We start from the raw sequence: 17,706 nt of genomic DNA on the forward strand, positions 1-17,706 counted from the left end.
ATATGGTCATGTGATACTGGTCACATTGCATACATGGAGGGGTGGATGGTCATACGGTGACCAAAATGAAATTTTCTCGCTCTGCTAACAAATGATAAATTAAGGTGTATTCATAGTTTTGCATTGCACATCCTACATGTAATTGCATGTTATTTAACATGCTGCTTGACAGGAAGGTAAATGCGTTATTTTAATTCCATTTTTCAGAAAGTAGAAGAGATCCGCAAAGAAAATGAAAACATTCAACAACAGATGTATGTTCTGGAAGCTAAATTTGAAGCAGCCTTGTCTTCAGATGATGACCTTGTGAGTAAAAAGCAAATTTACAATTCTTTTTTTTTTTTAACCCATCAACTCCTCAGCCACACTAGCATGCCCCCCAGTTGACGAGTAAAATCTGTCAAGTCTTACTCCCAGGAGCCAATGGGATAAAGGGACGTCTGGAAAAGCTGGACTCTGGAACCGAATCTGGAAACAGAACTGGAACCGGGATTAGAACAAGAACGGTCCATGATATGCAGTAGTTTTCAAGACATTCTTCCGCATTGTTAAGAAAGACACGTACGTTAAAAATATTAATTTTAATGCCCAGTCAGTTAAATCACTCCCTAGATTTTATAATGATTTTAAATGTTTTTGAGTCTCTTCTACAGACCGTTTATTATTTTTTAGTTGCAGGTGTCAATTCTTAAATAGTTCTACCTTGTATCTCAATTATCTAAACTAGCATTTCGACATAGTACACATTTTATTTTATGTAATATTTTTAGTATAATAACACACGACCCCACAAGCACGTCAGTGCTTTTAAATTTTATCGTGTTTAAATAAAGAATGTGTATGTGTGTGTATGTATTTCAGCTAAAAAGGTTGAATGTCATATTCCACACTTTAAACTGCAAAATTGATTTATACGGATATTGTTGTGACTACCAAGTTAGTACTACTGGTGTCACTCCTGTTTTGAATGGCTCAAGTTATGAGAATGATTGCCATTGAGACTCCTCCTTGTCTCTTGGTGGCGTGGGAGCGAAGTTGTCACTGAAGGCATGGATGGAAGGAGTGCAGAAAAGAAAAGTAAAAGAAAAAATAAATTCACTTTATTGGAATAAGAATATTAAGGTGAACAAATATGAACCTGCCTTCCAGATCTTGCCGCATTGGAGATCAAGAAGAACATGGGAAAGGTAGCACTAGCCTGTGTGGGGTAAAAATCAATTTTGCGGTTTAAAGTGTGTAATATAACATTCAACCTTTTTGGCTGAAATAAAACAACTGGATATCATTGACCATTCTTGTTCTCATTCTGATTCCTGTTCCGGATTCTGGATTCTGGCTTTTTCATATGCTGGGGTTAAAGGCCCATGTTCACTCTACGGGCACAGCATACCATGAAACAATTTTCTCATATGAAAATCCTGCCAAAACTGAAATTCATCCAATCAGATCGCTATGCAATGCACTTTTGTCAACACAAAAACAAACGTTTGAAGAGCCCTTCGGATTAAGGTTGGCCTTTAAAGTATCTCAGTGGGCTAGAATCCTAAATCCTTGAATGTGTGGTTCTAGAAAACATCCATACCCTCCCCACAGAATATGTTTTGATTTGCACCCCCCCCCCCCCCCACCCACCTGGATTTTTCGTTCCAGGGGGTCTATTAACCCTTTCACCCCCGTGGGGTTCCCCATTGAAGAGTAAAATCGTCTGGCGTTAGACAGAGTAAAATCTATAAGTGGCACTCTTGGGAGTTAAAGGGTTAATGGGGACATAGTTTTTGAGTGAATCTAGCTGTTGTTAACCCTTTCACCCCCGTGGGGTTCCACATTAACCAGTAAAATCATCTGGCATTAGACAGAGTAAAATCTATAAGTGGCACTCTTGGGAGTGAAAGGGTTACCCCCCCCCCCCCCCCCAAGGAATTTCCAGAATTTGAATCTGGGACCTCTTACCACCCTCTTAAATTCAAAGTGGGCTTTTTTACATATAAAAAAGAAAGTGAATACTAACTTAGGTAGGTAAATATGGTACAAGGTTAACTTTAGTAAAAATATAATGCTTTATTAAGCTTAGAGCAAGTTTCAGTGGAGCGTCGTAAAACCAAAACCAAAGTAATTTGGTCAATCAAAAAGGACAGAGACAATCCAGTAAACCAATCAAAACTCTAAGTAATTACACATAGCCAACACAAAGCACGGGAAAATGTGTATGGGTGAGCCACAATTGGTTTGGTTTTGGGACAGACTGTGAGACTCAGTATAAGCTTTTTCCGTGGTTATTATCAGGCATACATGTGTGCAGGGAGTGTACAAGTGTATTAAATTTTCTAGTATAAAGCTGATCTGACACAGTTGGTTGCATTTGAAAATAACATTTGTCTCATCATCTGCTTTTCCAGGCTAAAACCAAGGATCTCCATGTTTGAATTTAAAGCTGGAATGACATTTCACTGAAGAAACCATCTATTACTGTATTTACCATCACTATCAGGATTTCAGTTAATTTCCATTTTCTCCCTTAAGAATGGACTGTGTAACTATATGTTGGACTGCGTACAATGCAAATAATTAGTTGTCAAATTTTGTTGGTGTGTAAAAGCAATTTCAGAAAAAAATTGTAAGGGGCATTCTTCTGCATGTAACAATGAGTACATTTGTAACCAGAGAAAGCAGTGCAATTTTCAAGGAACAAGATTACTCTGGATTGCTGTATAAGGAAAAGGGTAAACTTTTTTCAGACATCAGAAGTTAAGTACATTAGTTTATTCATTTTTTTTTAGTTTTGCCAGTTGGGTGAGGAGGATCACAGATAGGGTACCCTTCGTTTATAAGGCTAGACCACAACCCTGGGTATCCAGGGGACTCTGTGCTTTTCCCTTTGGAATTATAGACCTCTTTACCTTCTACGTTTTTGTTTTCCCATTTCAGATGATGTGATGTTACTCTTGGGTAGAGATTCTTTCAAATGTTGTCTTATGCACTTGCACATGTACGTTGTATGCATAACCAATGAACAAACAAAAGGAAGATTCCCTTGAGAACATCACATGGTCTGAACTTTACAAGCTAAAGAGGTCTGTTGGAAAGGGAGGAGCACAGGGAAGGCATGTTAACACCCCACAGAATTTTGTGACCAAGGTCTTGGAGACTGGGCATACAGTTTATAGTCCCTATTTGAGAATAAGGCAAGTCAGTTCTTTCTCCTGAGCTATGATCTGGGTGTAGTCGATCTTCTCACCTGGTAATTCTCTCTCAATAATAATTGAACCATGCAATGTGTGTTATTTAAAGGAAGAAGGTTATTTAATAACTTTGAACTAGCTTTTACTAGTATGGTGGGAAGTAAGGAGATTACCTTCAGTTCAAAGCATGCAAAGAGCAACTCCTTACTCTTAAAGCTGTAAATAATACTCTGACAGTGAGGAGATAACAATCACTTTAAAACATGCAGCCATTTTTTTCTAACCTAGAGATGTTTTTATAGTTTATGTGAACAAATGCAAATAAAAACTGCACTGTAATGCTGGGTTTTAAAAGGTGCCCTTTCTTACACTTAAAATAATTATTGTAAATATTACCATGACTCCCTGAAAGAATAGAGAAAGAACCACAGGGTATGAAATAAATGGCCATTAACTGCCACGTGAATGGCAGAAGATGACCTAATTAGAGGTCAGAAATGGCTAGATGTCCTCAAAATGCCCAAAAATTATATCAGGTTGACAAACGCGATCAAAGAGAACAAGAAAGCTAGCTACAGTGTAGCTAGCTTTCTATCGTTTCCTGACATTAACCCATTGACTCCCAGGGGTTCCCCATTGACAAGTAAAATTGTCTGGCGTTAGACAGAACAAAATACTAAGTCTGGCCGGTTTAGGCCAGTTTGGACGCCAAAGGGTTAAAATGAAAGTGATGTTATTTTTGCGGGAATTTAGTTTATTTTTGTTTGCTATAAGATTTTTATGTACTTCTTTGAAAAATCCTTGTTGGACTGTAGGAGTCAAGTGCTTAAATCAATGATATTATTGTTCCTCTCCCAGTTGTATAATATATCCTACAACGTTTCAGCTATATCTCTTACTAACCTCGTTTTCTCAGTCCGTACTGTAAGTTACAGGCCAAGTTTTTCCCGTTGATTCATAGTTCAACCGGGAAGGGCGCGTGCCATAAATCAACAGGAAAAAAATTAGGATCCTTAACTTACAATACAGACCGAGAAAACGAGGTTAGTAAGGTATTTATTGTATCTCTGAGGTTAATCCGGCGTGCAGGCAAGGAAACTAGTCGAAGTCAAGCCGAAGGTTCAACTGCCACAAAGATTGCTGTGTCAAAATCCGAAAAAACTAAATCATCTTGGCTCTTTGAAATAGTTGCTTGCAAGATTCAAACAATTTTACAAGTTTAAAATGACATGAAAAACTTGCTGGATGTTTTACCGAAACTTTCAAATGTAGCAGGCCGTACTGTAGAATATGGCCTGCTAATTTAGCCAATCACAGTGCACATCCTATCTGAGAGATATAATACGAAAACTTGTTACTTTGTAGAGTTAAAGTCAGGGTAAGTATAACCCATTGACAAGTAAAAAATTGTCTGGCATTAGACAGAGTAAAGTCTATCAAGTCTCACTCCTGGGGGTTAATGGGTTAAAAAGGCTGGTTAATTTTGTGAATTGAGAAAATGTGGGGTTTCAAAGTGACATTTGCTTAATCAAATCACTAATCTTTTTCATCTGAAATTAATGGGGTTCCTTCCCTATTGATGAGTAAAATTGTCTGGCATTAGACAGAGTAAAATACTAAGTCTGGCCGGTTTGGATGTCAAAGGGTTAAGTATATGTGTTGTTTGCTGTCTCTGTTTTAGTCTTTAGGTTTCAAGTCTAATGCCACTGTTTTTTTTTTTCTCAAACTGCCCAGTTGGGAAAGGCTGGCAATGACTATTCACAGGCATAATGGGGGTAAGGCCGGAAGAAAGTCCTATTGCAGAACTTGAACCTAAGCAATGTGATTAAAACTGTTGTCTCCTACACATGAGTTATTTACAGCATCAGTTGGGGAGTAGTGTTGCGACAGAAATCCTATGTAAACTAAATCAACATGACCCAAGTCAGGGAAGCAGGGTTGCTGCAGGGACAAGGGCATTTGCCTTCAACGACACCCTGGAGTTAGATTTCCTAGTTTGGAAAAATTTGTGGGTTGAGTTTGTTTACTCAGAGGTGTTTTCTTGGTACTTGCGTTTTCCCACATAAATTTTAGTGATCTTTAGTCTATCCAAATGAGTAGGGTCCTTGTGCGTGGCAATATATACTCGAAATGTAGCTTAAAAGTTGGAAACATGAGACAATAAAATTGTAGTAGAATTGTGATTTTACTTGAATTGATTTCATTGTTTTTCTCAGCCATGAAAACAGAAAGCATCTTTTACAGTTGACACCAAGAAAATTATTTCTTTATCTGAATATTTCAGGATAAATAGAGAATTTCAAAATTGCTGGAATAACTCCAAGACTTGTCTTTATGAATAATTGTTAAAAAGTATTTCATACCTTAATTAAATATGCCCTTTGAAGCTTCCAGATGTTTCATGTTATAACATTACTTTAAATTTTGTTACCCTCTATTAATCTACAAATACATGGTTAAATTCTGCCTGTTACCATACCTCCTATTATCGCATCTGGGAATTCCTAACTTTGCTTCTCACAGACAGACCTGACAGACCATTTCCCCATTACTGGGTTTCCTTATCAGCCAAATACACAATTTTGTTTACAAAATTGATTTCCAAAGCAAAACCCTTTGACAGGAAGTTAGAAATAACAAAGGGTCAAAAAGTAGTGCTTGTTTCATCAAATGGTCCTTTTGACTTGGGTATAATTCTAGAGAATTTTGGTCGTGGTGTGGCACTGTTGTGGCAACCAATTTAAACATCTTGCTACCTGCCCCACATACATAGGGCATGACATGATGATAAATATGGATAAAATAGAACCATGGACAATAGTGAATATGTAAGTAATGATCATGCAATAATTTACTCACAATACTATATCAAAACTGAATTTGCTTTAACTTAATTTGAAAACCTAGGTAAACGTCGAAACGTCGTCAAACTTTTTTAAAATGTTTTTAAATCAAAATTTTTTATCGCTAAACTTTTTAATCAATTGCTTCAATAAGTCACTACTTATAAAAATTACAATAATCATTAAAATTATTTTACCTATACTGTCATGAGGCGTGAACTACTTGAGGGACTATTTCTTTGAAACAACAAAAGGAATCTTCTCAGGGGACACAGAAATTCTATTAAATACAGAAAGAGATTAGGAAAAAATGTAAAAATTGCAGCTAAAATGAAAATGGCCATTAATATGTTTGTCCAGAATTTTACAGCCTCTCGTTCCTTCACCCATTCTTCAAGCTCACTGATGTGAAGAAATCTGTTCCTATACTCTTGTGGTAATTCAAACTGTGATGGAATTGGGAAGAGAGATTCGTAGAAGTCCACTAATAAAGCCTTGATAAGTTCAGCATCCTTTTTTCCATGGTTTATGTTATCATTTAAGCAAACAAATTTCTTCTTCTTGCCCCTAATGGCATCTAACTGTTGAAGTACAGCTGAAGCATTATCACGGATCATGTGAAATGCAACATCATCATCTCCAAGAGTTTCAAACTTGTATTTTGTTACACCCTTGTAAGTTTCATTTAGCAGTTGTATTAAAGGATCACACTTTTGCAAGAATTGCACTGTAACTGATGGTAGTGGCACATGCTGATTTGGATCTGATGAATTTGTGTCTGGCATGGTTTTGTTTGCACACTTCAACAGTGTTTGTTCAAGATTGTGCAGGTCATTAAGATCTAATGGTAAATTGTACAGTCGTGTAGCTAAAGTACGCAGCTCTCTGTCCGACAGAACTCCTGGTAGGAATAGAAAATGACGATAGTTAGTGATACTACAAAGGTGATAACATATCTTAAATCTTGGTTCCACTGAAGTCAAGGGTACGAGGATGCAGAGAGAGGAAAGGTGGGTACAGGACGGAATATCAAGACAATTATTTTTAACTTCATTGAAACCAACAGACATTAGAGCTGATAAATTTATGATCAGTGCCACAATTATGATAATTATTAAGGTTGAAATTTTCCTGGAGTATGACGACGACTCATTCTTTGTTGACCAGCAGAATGGAACGATTGCCACCCAGAAACCTTTTTTATTATATAAACAGCAATGAAATACCAAGTGAGCTTTCGCGCGAAAGCATGATATCTTCACACGTGAAGATAACATGTTATTTTCACATGTGAAAAGGTCACTGTTGCTATGGTTACATATGAAAATCACACCTTTCGATGCTTTTCGTGAAATGATCTAGGATTTCATTGGTGTTTATGTAATAAATAGTATATATAACATGGCAGCTTGGAGATATACAACATTTCTCTTCTCGTGTTGAAAAATATTTCACTCGTTCGCTGCACTCACTGGTGAAATATTTTTCAACACTCGCAGAGAAATTTTGTATCTCCGCATGGCCATGTAATATCCTCTATTTACCAGATTTCAAGTACCTATCTCCTAGAAAGCTATTATTAAACAATACTGGAAAGCACTAATTATTATTGCTCGCCAGTATTATTTATCTGGCCCCAGATGATCAAACTATGGATAGTGCTATCCGCTATATAAATCACTATCCAGTGAATAGGTCATAGTGAAACCAAATTGCCCTATCCAATGGATAGTGCTTTATCCGGTGGATAGCGTTATCCACCTTTTGAACAACTGGGGCCTGTTGGATATGCCTATCTGCCTTTTCAACCACAAAGCCCAGTTGGCTTTATAGTTTGTGGGGCAATTGACTACAGCACACTACCATACTAACACTTCGTCTTAAAATAACTGGAGGTCTTCAGATGCTTAACGGGGACATAGTTTTTGAGTGAATCTAGCTGTTGTTAACCCTTTCAGCCCCGTGGGGTTCCCCATTGACGAGTAAAATCGTCTGGCATTAGACAGAGTAAAATCTACAAGTGGCATTATTGGGAGTGAAAGGGTTAAAAACAAAACAGTGTACCTGAATGATCAGCATCTACCTCGGCAAAAAATTCTGTGACATTTGGGGACTTTTTGTGCCCAACAATAAAATAATTGTATGAGAATGCAAACTGCATGTCATCCGATCTGCGAAGCTTGTGTGAGGATGTTTGATCAAATTCTTCTGGGAGAAGTGAATGTAATTCTTCCATAGCCTTTACATCTATCATATGTGGCATATGGGCAGGAACTTTCCGTCCCATGTACCCAAACTTGCGGTTATAGATCCGATGAACATGAAGCAGTGAATCCGCAAAGGTATCCATTAATTTTCTTCTCGGAGGATGAAAATTTTCAAACTGCATGGAATGTTTTCTCCTTTCTCTGGATTTCTGGAGATGTTCAAAGGTTCCATGTTTCTCCCAGGGAAGAAAACTTGTTGACCTTTCCTGAGTTTGAGGCATCCAGTCACCGTAGCGACTTCTCCATTGCTTAAGGCTATACGATTGATCACTCTCATAGGATACTTGTTTCTGTTTAGTGTTTGCAATCCAATCAGCAAGAAAGATTTCATCTTCCGAGGCACTTCTCTGATTCAAGTCATCTTGAAAAGTTGACCTAATATTTGCATGTGCTTGCTTGCTGGCTGCATTAATCAGATCATCTAACCCCATTATTTCCAAAGACAACAGCTTTCGCTGGTGGGATTGTTTCTCTGCAATCTCTGAGGCATTGAAATATTCACCTGTTTGTGCTACAGCTCTCTTAGCCTGCAAAGATGCAATAGTATCAATTTCACACTTGATAAAATGACAAAATTATCACAGAGCATGATTTTAAAGTTCTCTTTACTAACTCTACCCTTAAAAAAGTGATGCCAAGATATTCCACTGCTTACCATATGCACGGTGTGTGGCTTTGCAGGGACAGTTGGCTTATCATTTGCTTTAGGCAATGGTGATGTCAGCATTGCCAAATGCAAAGGTGCTGCCTTAGTAGCACCTGTATTCAGGAAGTCATTCAAAATCTTTGCTCTTTTCCTTGCATAGCCTTTGTGTGTCAAATCTCCGTCATGGTACTCCTTCTCCACATTTTCCAGCGCAATCTGAACATGTCTGGCTAGTACAGTATTGTTTGAAAGATGTGGTACATTATATTCCTTTTCAGCTAACGAAGGCCATGTTGGTCTATTAGCAGATTGGTTCGCAACAATCCAGTAGTTGATTGGCTCATTAGCATTCTGAATTCTGATTGGATATACAGTGATAGGCAAGTGCATACCCATCTTTGGAACAGTCACAGATGGTGACGGTGGTGCCCTTGGAGTAGATACCTTGACAGTTGATGGGACAGCTGTTGATCCTGTGGTTGCTATGAGAGTGGACTTGTTACCTCTGGCTGTTCTTGTATCTATTGTCATGTTAAAAGAGACCTTTACTTGGTTTGTTTCATTTTTGTTGCTAAAACCTTCAATAAAAAAAGTGACAGTATCGGACGTGCAGTTTGCACGCAAAGTCAAGGTAAAAACTTTGTACTTCTGAGCAACTGTAGCTGATCGCACACAATGTGTATCTGAATACTCTCCAAATTTGACTTTTCCTTCACCAAAGACTTTTGAGATGTTGAAATAAAGTGCTAATATGCCTTGAGGTAGGTGGACTTGGCGAGTGCTCTGCTCAATATCTATGCGATATATTTCATGGAACTGAGCAATTCCACAATCACCAGCGTCATAACCACAAGGTGCAACATTACAGGCTACATCACAGTAACGATCACCCACCCAAGTGTCTGCACAGCCTGGGGAACAGAACTGTATGCGATAACTTGACTGTTGACTTTGCCACCCTTGATAAGACCACTGTGTCTTACGTTTGACACCAATGCAATCGCCGCCATCCCAATCACATTCTGACACATTGCAGGGTTTGTCGCAATACTTGTCATTCACCCATGAAGATGGACACCCTTCATTGCAGTTTGGAACAGGCCATGTCAGATAGATTTTCTGGCCATTAGCATGAGTGTAGAAGTCATCTGGCCATACATTGTCTGCAAACATGACATCATCATTTAGATAAATGAACTTCTGAGACAAGCCTGGAATTCTATGCAAATGAGATTCAATAGCAGGAGAGCTAAAAGTTGGAAGATGACTTTTATTAACGAAGAGTTCTTGGTGAGTTATAATTTTAAGGCGAGGATTTTCTAAGTTAAGCCATGATGGTATTTGGCCATTTGTAACAATATATATGTTCCTAACCCATGGTGCATGTTTTTCAACAGAACGAAGAGAGTACTTTAATTCTTCATTGTCGGCAAAACGACTGGCTGAAACATCAGCATCATTATCTTTAGGACTGTGGCCAAGAACAGAATGAAATGGTGCCCATATCAAGAAGGCAGGAGCTAATTTTACAGTCTTTCCATCAACTGTCAAGCTTAACTTAAGAGCAGAAGAGGCCGATGTTTTATCTGAGAAGTAAGCAACACCAACCATTCTTTCAGCATGAAAGATCACGCTCTTGAGCTTGTTTTCGAAACGATCCTTTAAATCCCTGTTAATTTTTTCCATTTCATTTGCACCCTTCAGATCCAGAATCATAATTTCCGTTTCCATATTCACAGCAGTGGGTCTGCTTCCATCGCTTGTAAAATACCCTTCTTTGCTCCTTAGACTCTTGTCCTGCCATCTGACTTTGACCTTTAAGGCCTTATCGGTCTCGCCTCTACCAGGAAATTGAATTATACTGACTCGCTCTTTTGCTGAACCAGACGAAGTCACGTTAAATACCCTTGTTGCTTTTGCGAAGGATGTGTCAATTTCGCGTACCTGTGAAAGCTGTAAATCTCCCGGGAGACCATCCTCAACCACAACACTTAAAGCGGAAACACAATTGGTGAAAGGACAGCGAGAATTCTCAATTTGACTCTTCGTTCCGGCTTGTTCTTTAGCTTTTTTCTTTTTGTCTAACGCTTTTTTAAGTAGGAGCTCAGCAACTTCATCATCCGTTGCATTAGTTTCAGTTTTAAGGCGCGCTATTTCTTTCAAAGTCGTTTGATTATGTTCGAGTTCTATTTGAATCTTGAGTTTCTCCAGGTCTGCAAGCAATTTGGGATCGCTTCCATTTACCCAGGTGTATACAATGTCAATCGGTATTGGAAGACAAAGTCTGTTTTGAAATGAATTTCCTAAAATGTTATCATGGTAAGTGTTAAAAGTAACTGCATATTTCTGCATGCTCCATTCAAGAACAACTTCTCCAAACTGGAAAGCTGAGATTAAAGTTAGCAACACCCCGCCAATGCACATCCATATTCCATATCGTGAAGACAAACAAGTATAAGTTTGTCTCTGGATTAGTTTCCAAAAAGTCTGACATAAGGCTCGCTTCATTTTGAATATTCACACATGTAGCCATGGTTTTCCAAAGCCTTCATTGCACCGGCTAGCAGCCATGTTCAATGTCATATGATTACCAGGGGAATGACCACTGAACAGCACGTGATGCAGTCACTCCGTGATACCCGAGATAACTTCGAAACGTAGTTTGATTGGATATCATCTGTTAAGAACTATTCGGCAACTTTACGGAAACTTACCGAGAAAACAAAATTTCATACAGCTGAGCATGCGTATTACCGACCTTACGTGGCATCGTGGGGTTCACTGGTTGTGTGGTTGTGTAAGAGGTAACGAAATAGGAGCAAAGCAGGATCTTTCCAAGAAGAAATTTCCAAACCTTCGATGATATGCGGTGGTGTTGCCCACATTGTATAGTGTATATTTAAGGTCTTGTTTACTGAATCCAATAGGGATGTATTATACACTTTCACGAAAGTCTCTGGGAGTTTTTTGCTTGCTAGTTTCAGTGTTGACAGAGAAGAGCTTCTGTAAGTATACCAGAAATCTCCAAATAAAACTTCTTGACCATCATGGAAAAGCCTATGATTGCATGAAAAATTGCCTTTGCTTTCGTTTTTGTAGGTGACGATACATCACAAGCAGAGAGCTCTCCAGAAGGCAGTATTCCTGAAACAGATGTAAGCTTGCAGGCAAACTATAATTTGCACCGTGGTTTAATTTGTTTGGTCTTTTTTTCATATATAAAATGCTTGCGTCATCTCTTGTAACGTGCACTGTTAGAGATAGAAGCAGCAATTGGCTTAAGATCAAAGCTCCCTGGACGCTCTGAGATTCCCTTTACAAAGCCCAAAACATCATGCTAAAACAAAGCTGCATGCAACTGATAAACGTCTTTCTTTAGAAGCTTCTTTCAACCTTTGTGCCTCAAATGGGAAAGAGGTTTTACGATACGATACCATACGATACAATACAATATATCTTATTAGATATTTTGGTGTGTAGTATTGCTGAGTATTTTTACGAGTTGTGCTGTATTTTGACGAGCCCACTAGGGTTAGTCAAAATACAGACAACGAGAAGAAACACTCAGCGATACTACACACCAAAACATCGTATAAGCTAATTATCATCCAATTTTTTTTTTGCACTAAACTTTCAGCAAATGAATTGTAAACAACCAAGAACTTGTGACAGATTTGTGTGTGTAGGGCAACGTCAGCAACTAAACTAGTCAAACTGGTTCTCTACTGTACAATAACCAAGTGTACAGATAACTAACTGTACAATACCGTGGAATATTTGTACTCGTTTTGTTCCTTTTTTTTGTACGATAACTAATACAGCTGGATAATAGAATACAATACAATACACTTGGTCTGGAAGGCGTTTTGTGTCATCTGTGAATTGAGCCAGAAATAGAGTGTGATTGGGGAAAACTGAAGGAATACAGGCATGATTCTTGAGTAATGTATTAACCATGACACATGAACCTTAGAATTTGTAGTGTGTGAATTAAGTCCGGGTCCTTCTGGAAGTTTTCACTTGCAAATTGTTGCAATGGCGATTGTCAGAGTACTTGTTTCATTTTATTTGATGCTGGAATTGGGCAAAGTAAAAGGACAACCCATCCGCAAAGAAAAATTTAATCTGCCTATCAAAACAGAGGGGCATAAAGAACTTCTCAAGTTCAAGAACCATTTTGAAAACTTTACTTCATTTTCGAAATCGCGTGAAGTAAAGGTCTGGGAGCAAATCGTTAGAATTAATAAAGTGGCGAGTGTTTCTTTCAAATTTATTTATTATAAGTGAGGTACCTGTAAACTATCTTGATAGCTAAGTGTGCTTCCACTATAAACAAAGCATTTAGATTTTTTTTTACATGCTTGGAAACAGGAATTGACTAATCTGGTAGACGGTAGCGGAATGCTTTAACTTAATTCTCCCTGGTAATTCTCTATCCAACTACGTGATACATGAATTCTCCTCAAAAAGTTACATGATTTGTGAATGTAGGAAAAAGGAACCCATGATACGAGATCCAGACCCCACCTTCCAGACCCTGAATACATAGAAGATATTACATGGCAGTGCGGAGATACGAAATTTCTCTTCGAGTGTTGAAAAATATTTCACTTGTTCTTTGCACTCACTCATGAAATATTTTTCACCACTTGAAGAGAAATTTCGTATCTCCAAATGGCCATGTTATATTTTATTTATTATATAAACACCAGTGAAATACTAAATCATTCACAAAAGGCACAATTTTCATATGTAACCATAGCAACAGCAATCTTTTCACATGTGAAAATAACATGTTATCTTCAAGTGAAAAACAAACATTTCAGTTGATTTATTTTAATTGTTAAATTTCAGTTTACAGTGTCCCCAATTAGTGCTCCAGTGCTAGAGCAACTTGTGACACTTGAATAATTTAAGTTCCTTTCCTTTCCTTTCCTTTCATTTTTAAGCAGTTTTCATGACAAAATGGTTTTAGAGGACAGGACTAACACATTGGAGAGAGCACTTGCATTTTGTTGACAACAATGAGTTTCAAGCTTGATTCCCAAACTCCAACTCATATATATGGGTTTAGTTTCTTGGCTCTCTATTCTGGTCTGACCCCTGCTATTTTTCTGTCCTGTGTTGTACTTAGTGTTTGGGTGATCACACTGTGGAAGTACCAATGCCTTTGCCTTCTAGGAAGGGGGTTGGGGTATCATTTGAAAAGTTTCCATTGCACTGGACGTCAGTGAAGATTTGACCGGAAAATGTCGACATTGTTAATTGATAGCTTGGCAATAAGAATACCTGCACTTGTGAGCTGCCCTGACCAGGATGTCACAAGCTATAATTTGTGTGTGTAGTTGCTGCTGGAGATGGTAGTTTTGTATTCATTCATTCCACATGCATAATTTTGGTTCTACTTTCTTGACCCTCAGGAGGAGAGCAGAAAAGAGGCAGGGGAAAAGAATGATTTTGTTAGCAAACAAACAATAAATGAAGACACTGAGCATGTTATTTCATGGAAAGAGTCACTTACCAAGGAGGTTAATAAAATAGTAGAACAATCGGAAAAACAAGCAGCAAAAAAGGAGAGCCATGAAACTATAGATATTGAAGGAAAGAGTTCTAAGTCAGTGGATGATGTTCCTCAAATTGAGTCATCAAAAGTTATGAACAGTGCAGAATTTTCTACTGTGCATGTTTTTGAGGAGAAAACACAAGATCCCCCTAAAACAGATGATTCTGAAGCAGCTAAAACTGTTGATTCCAACCATGGAAAGGTAGAGGTGGTGAAAGATTCTTCAGAGGATCGAGATGAAGACCCTCCCACAATTACCGAGCATCCCGTTGAAAATAAACAAAATATGTACACAAATGTTGATGTGGGGTCAAATTCTGAACAATATGAGAATGAAAATGGTGATAATGCCATAAAACAGGAAAGAACTGCATCTAAGACCAGTCAGCGCCATGAAGAAAAGAAGCAAAAGTCAAAGAAAGGGAGAACCCGCAAGAAGCACATTGAACATGATGAAATAGATGAATGGGGTAGTGAGGATGATCTTGATGACATAGATGGTGACCCTTACGATGAAGATTTTGATGATGATGTTGTTGATAGTGAAATGGATGATATTGGTGATGATGTTGACAGTCTTGATGAATGGAAAATGTCTGAAAAACCTTTGGATGAAGACAATAATTTTGTTGATGAGGATGTCCACAGCAAACATAAAGAACAAGAGGAGTTGCAAGAAGAGATTAAGCAGCTGAAAGGTTTGAATATCCTTGCTTTATTGGAATGGCTGTGACATGTACATGTACTTCCTTTCCTCAATGTGATGTTTTTATTCATTCACACTCAAAGTTTTTGTGATTTCTTTTTTTGCCAGAGGAAAACCAAGAAATTAAGAAAGAAAACAAGGAACTGAAGGGTAGGTTTGAAAAACCTGATTAACTGAAAGGAGAATGTTCAGTCATCTCCAGTCCAATAATGATAATAATCACAAGTGGCCACATTCTGAGACAAACGATAGTACTTTATTACTATTGTACTTCACCACGATGAATAACAGCAACCTTTCTTACGACATTAATTTATTGTTTGTTGCTAAATCTTCAACTGTAGCTTACTACGCATTTACACTGACCTAGTAATGGAGAGATTTAGCTTCACTTTGATGACAAACATAAATTTCAAGTAGACTCCCCGCACACCCCAACAATTCCTCATGTCGAACTCTTTACCATTAAACACAAATAATTATGTCCAGAAATGATTGTAATTAGATGCACAGAGATGTCAATAAGTGACATTTATTATATGGCTTGTGTTTGTAGCCAATATAATGTGCACTCTGATTGGCTAATTGTGACTGAATTGTAGTGTATTATTCTCCCGTAATGCCCACGGGCCAATTACGGGCTTGCAAAAACAAAGCAAAAAGTAATTAAAAAACCATATAATAAACTATTTACTAACTGAGCTAGCTCAATCCGTACTGGGGAATATTGGCCCTCGGCCGTTTTTCTATGGTTTTTCTACTGCCACGACCTTGGGCCAATATTCCCCATTACGGCCCTCACGCTCTTTTAGTAAGAAGTTAGAAGTGTCCCCTTGCTCTTCTTCCCAACTTCAACATCACTCGTGTCTCGGAATACAGACAATTTACGTCACAAAATGTTTTCCAGATGCTGCTCCTCAATTAAGGAAAAACTACTGCATCTACCCCATAACCTAAAAATAACGCTAACTTCCTTTACCCTTACCTTATTGCTTGAAATAGGTAGCAAATGCCTAGACTTAAAAGGAAACTTTGTTTTGGAAGTTAAAATTAAACATGCATCTAATTATGGGCATTCCTGGACATACTGTAAGTGATTATTAAACATAGTCAAAGCTGAATCTCTTTAAGGCAGGAGTGCATAATAATGCAAGCAATTATGGAAAGAGGATTTGGCCATGCATTGCCAGATTAGTGAAATCCAATGGCAATTATCAAAGATCTGGTTTTCTTTGTAGAGGAAGTTGGCCAGTTGCTATATCAAGATGCCACTGCCCTACTAAATGAAACAAAACCAAACTACAAAAAGTAAGAATGCAGATAATTAAGTGTTTTATTTTACCAACTGTTAATGCCATGCACATGTTTTTTTTACTCCATACCCTATTCTACTATACGGCCATTCTTAACTCCCATGTTAGCTCTCCTACCTGGTTAAATTTTCAAGACACATAATTAAGATCTTACTAGCCTTGCTTTTTTAGTTTCATATTGTAAGTGCTGCACAAAGTTGTTTTGAGCCCAAATGACTAACTTGTTTTGCACTTTTCAAAGATATGTTTATGTGTACATAGTTGGCCTTGCTTGTAAGGTTTTCCCATTGCATAAATGGCACTGAAATTTGAATAACAATATTTGAACATCTTAAGCCTCATGTTAATGCTTTTTAAACAATTGAAAGGATTTCTCACGTTGATGCGAGGCTTAAGATGTACAAGTATTGTTATTCAAATTTTAGCACCATTTGGGTGCCATTTAGGCAGAGTAGACTTACCGTAGCAGGCAGTGAGAGGCTAATTTCTGACTAACAGATGGCGGTATGCCGCCAGTGACCAGCTTCTAATGAAATCCCTGTACAAGAAACTCTAGCTCGTTTGAAAAAACCAAATAATTATTTCACACCACACTAACACAGTACAGTGTATCACATTTTTCCTTTGTTACACCTCTGTACTGTTGGTTAGCAGAATAAGAACATTTTTTTCCAAGAATTGAAAGGATTTCTCGCGTTGATGCGAGGCTTAAGATGTACAAGCAAGGCTGTTGCCTAACAGGAGCCCGGTAGCCTGGGGCTCCCAAAGAATAGCTCTGGGCGCCTTAACTTTTGACAGCAACACCTTTCACTTCGTATGTTGGGCTCCTAAGTTCTCAGCGTTTAGCTCTGAGGGCCCCGTTAAAATTTTCTTAGGCAGCAGCCTTGACAAGTATTGTTATTCAAATTTTAGCACCATTTAGGGTGCCATTTAGGCAGAGTAGGCTGACCGTAGCAGGCAGTGAGAGGATAATTTCTGACAAACAGATGGCGGTATGTCGCCAGTGACCAGCTTCTAATGAAATCCCTGTACAAGAAACTCTAGCTCGTTTGAAAAAACCGAATAATTATTTCACACCCCACTAAAACAGTACAGTGTATCACATTTTTCCTTTGTTACACCTCTGTACTGTTGGTTAGCAGAATAAGAACATTTTTTTCCAATTTCTCACCCTCTACTTTTCAAACAC

The 17,706-nt window shown here is 38.1% G+C and overlaps 2 protein-coding genes across 2 annotated transcripts in view; one reads left to right on the forward strand and one right to left on the reverse strand.

The window, feature by feature from the left end:
* Positions 1 to 3,262: 3,262 nt before the first annotated feature.
* Positions 3,263 to 11,527, reverse strand: LOC137979134 (N-acetylglucosamine-1-phosphotransferase subunits alpha/beta-like). Its single transcript, XM_068826324.1, has 3 exons — positions 8,945 to 11,527; positions 8,087 to 8,816; positions 3,263 to 6,923 (listed from the first exon to the last, which is right to left on the reverse strand). The coding sequence occupies exons 1-3, from the start codon at positions 11,441 to 11,443 to the stop codon at positions 6,220 to 6,222; spliced, it is 3,933 nt and encodes a 1,310-aa protein (XP_068682425.1). The 5' UTR covers positions 11,444 to 11,527; the 3' UTR covers positions 3,263 to 6,219.
* Positions 11,528 to 11,719: 192 nt separating this feature from the next.
* Positions 11,720 to 17,706, forward strand: part of LOC137979135 (protein sel-1 homolog 1-like) — a 20,784-nt gene continuing 14,797 nt past the window's right edge. The window contains exons 1-5 of the mRNA XM_068826326.1: positions 11,720 to 11,940; positions 12,035 to 12,090; positions 14,356 to 15,196; positions 15,313 to 15,354; positions 16,443 to 16,512. Coding sequence (XP_068682427.1) covers positions 11,865 to 11,940; positions 12,035 to 12,090; positions 14,356 to 15,196; positions 15,313 to 15,354; positions 16,443 to 16,512 — 1,085 coding nt within the window. The 5' untranslated portion in view covers positions 11,720 to 11,864. The remainder of the gene's footprint in view (positions 11,941 to 12,034; positions 12,091 to 14,355; positions 15,197 to 15,312; positions 15,355 to 16,442; positions 16,513 to 17,706) is intronic.

This window comes from Montipora foliosa, chromosome 12, assembly GCF_036669935.1.
Source record: "Montipora foliosa isolate CH-2021 chromosome 12, ASM3666993v2, whole genome shotgun sequence".
Classification (NCBI taxonomy): domain Eukaryota; kingdom Metazoa; phylum Cnidaria; class Anthozoa; order Scleractinia; family Acroporidae; genus Montipora; species Montipora foliosa.

What these genes read in the sequence shown, in the direction of transcription:
- LOC137979134 (XM_068826324.1), bottom strand. Translation starts at nt 11,443, where the DNA reads ATGAAGCGAGCCTTATGTCAGACTTTTTGGAAACTAATCCAGAGACAA. An exon ending in AGCCACACACCGTGCATATG is followed by an intron (nt 8,817 to 8,944) that starts GTAAGCAGTGGA and finishes GCATCTTTGCAG; the next exon opens with GCTAAGAGAGCTGTAGCACA. An exon ending in GGTAGATGCTGATCATTCAG is followed by an intron (nt 6,924 to 8,086) that starts GTACACTGTTTT and finishes TATTCCTACCAG; the next exon opens with GAGTTCTGTCGGACAGAGAG.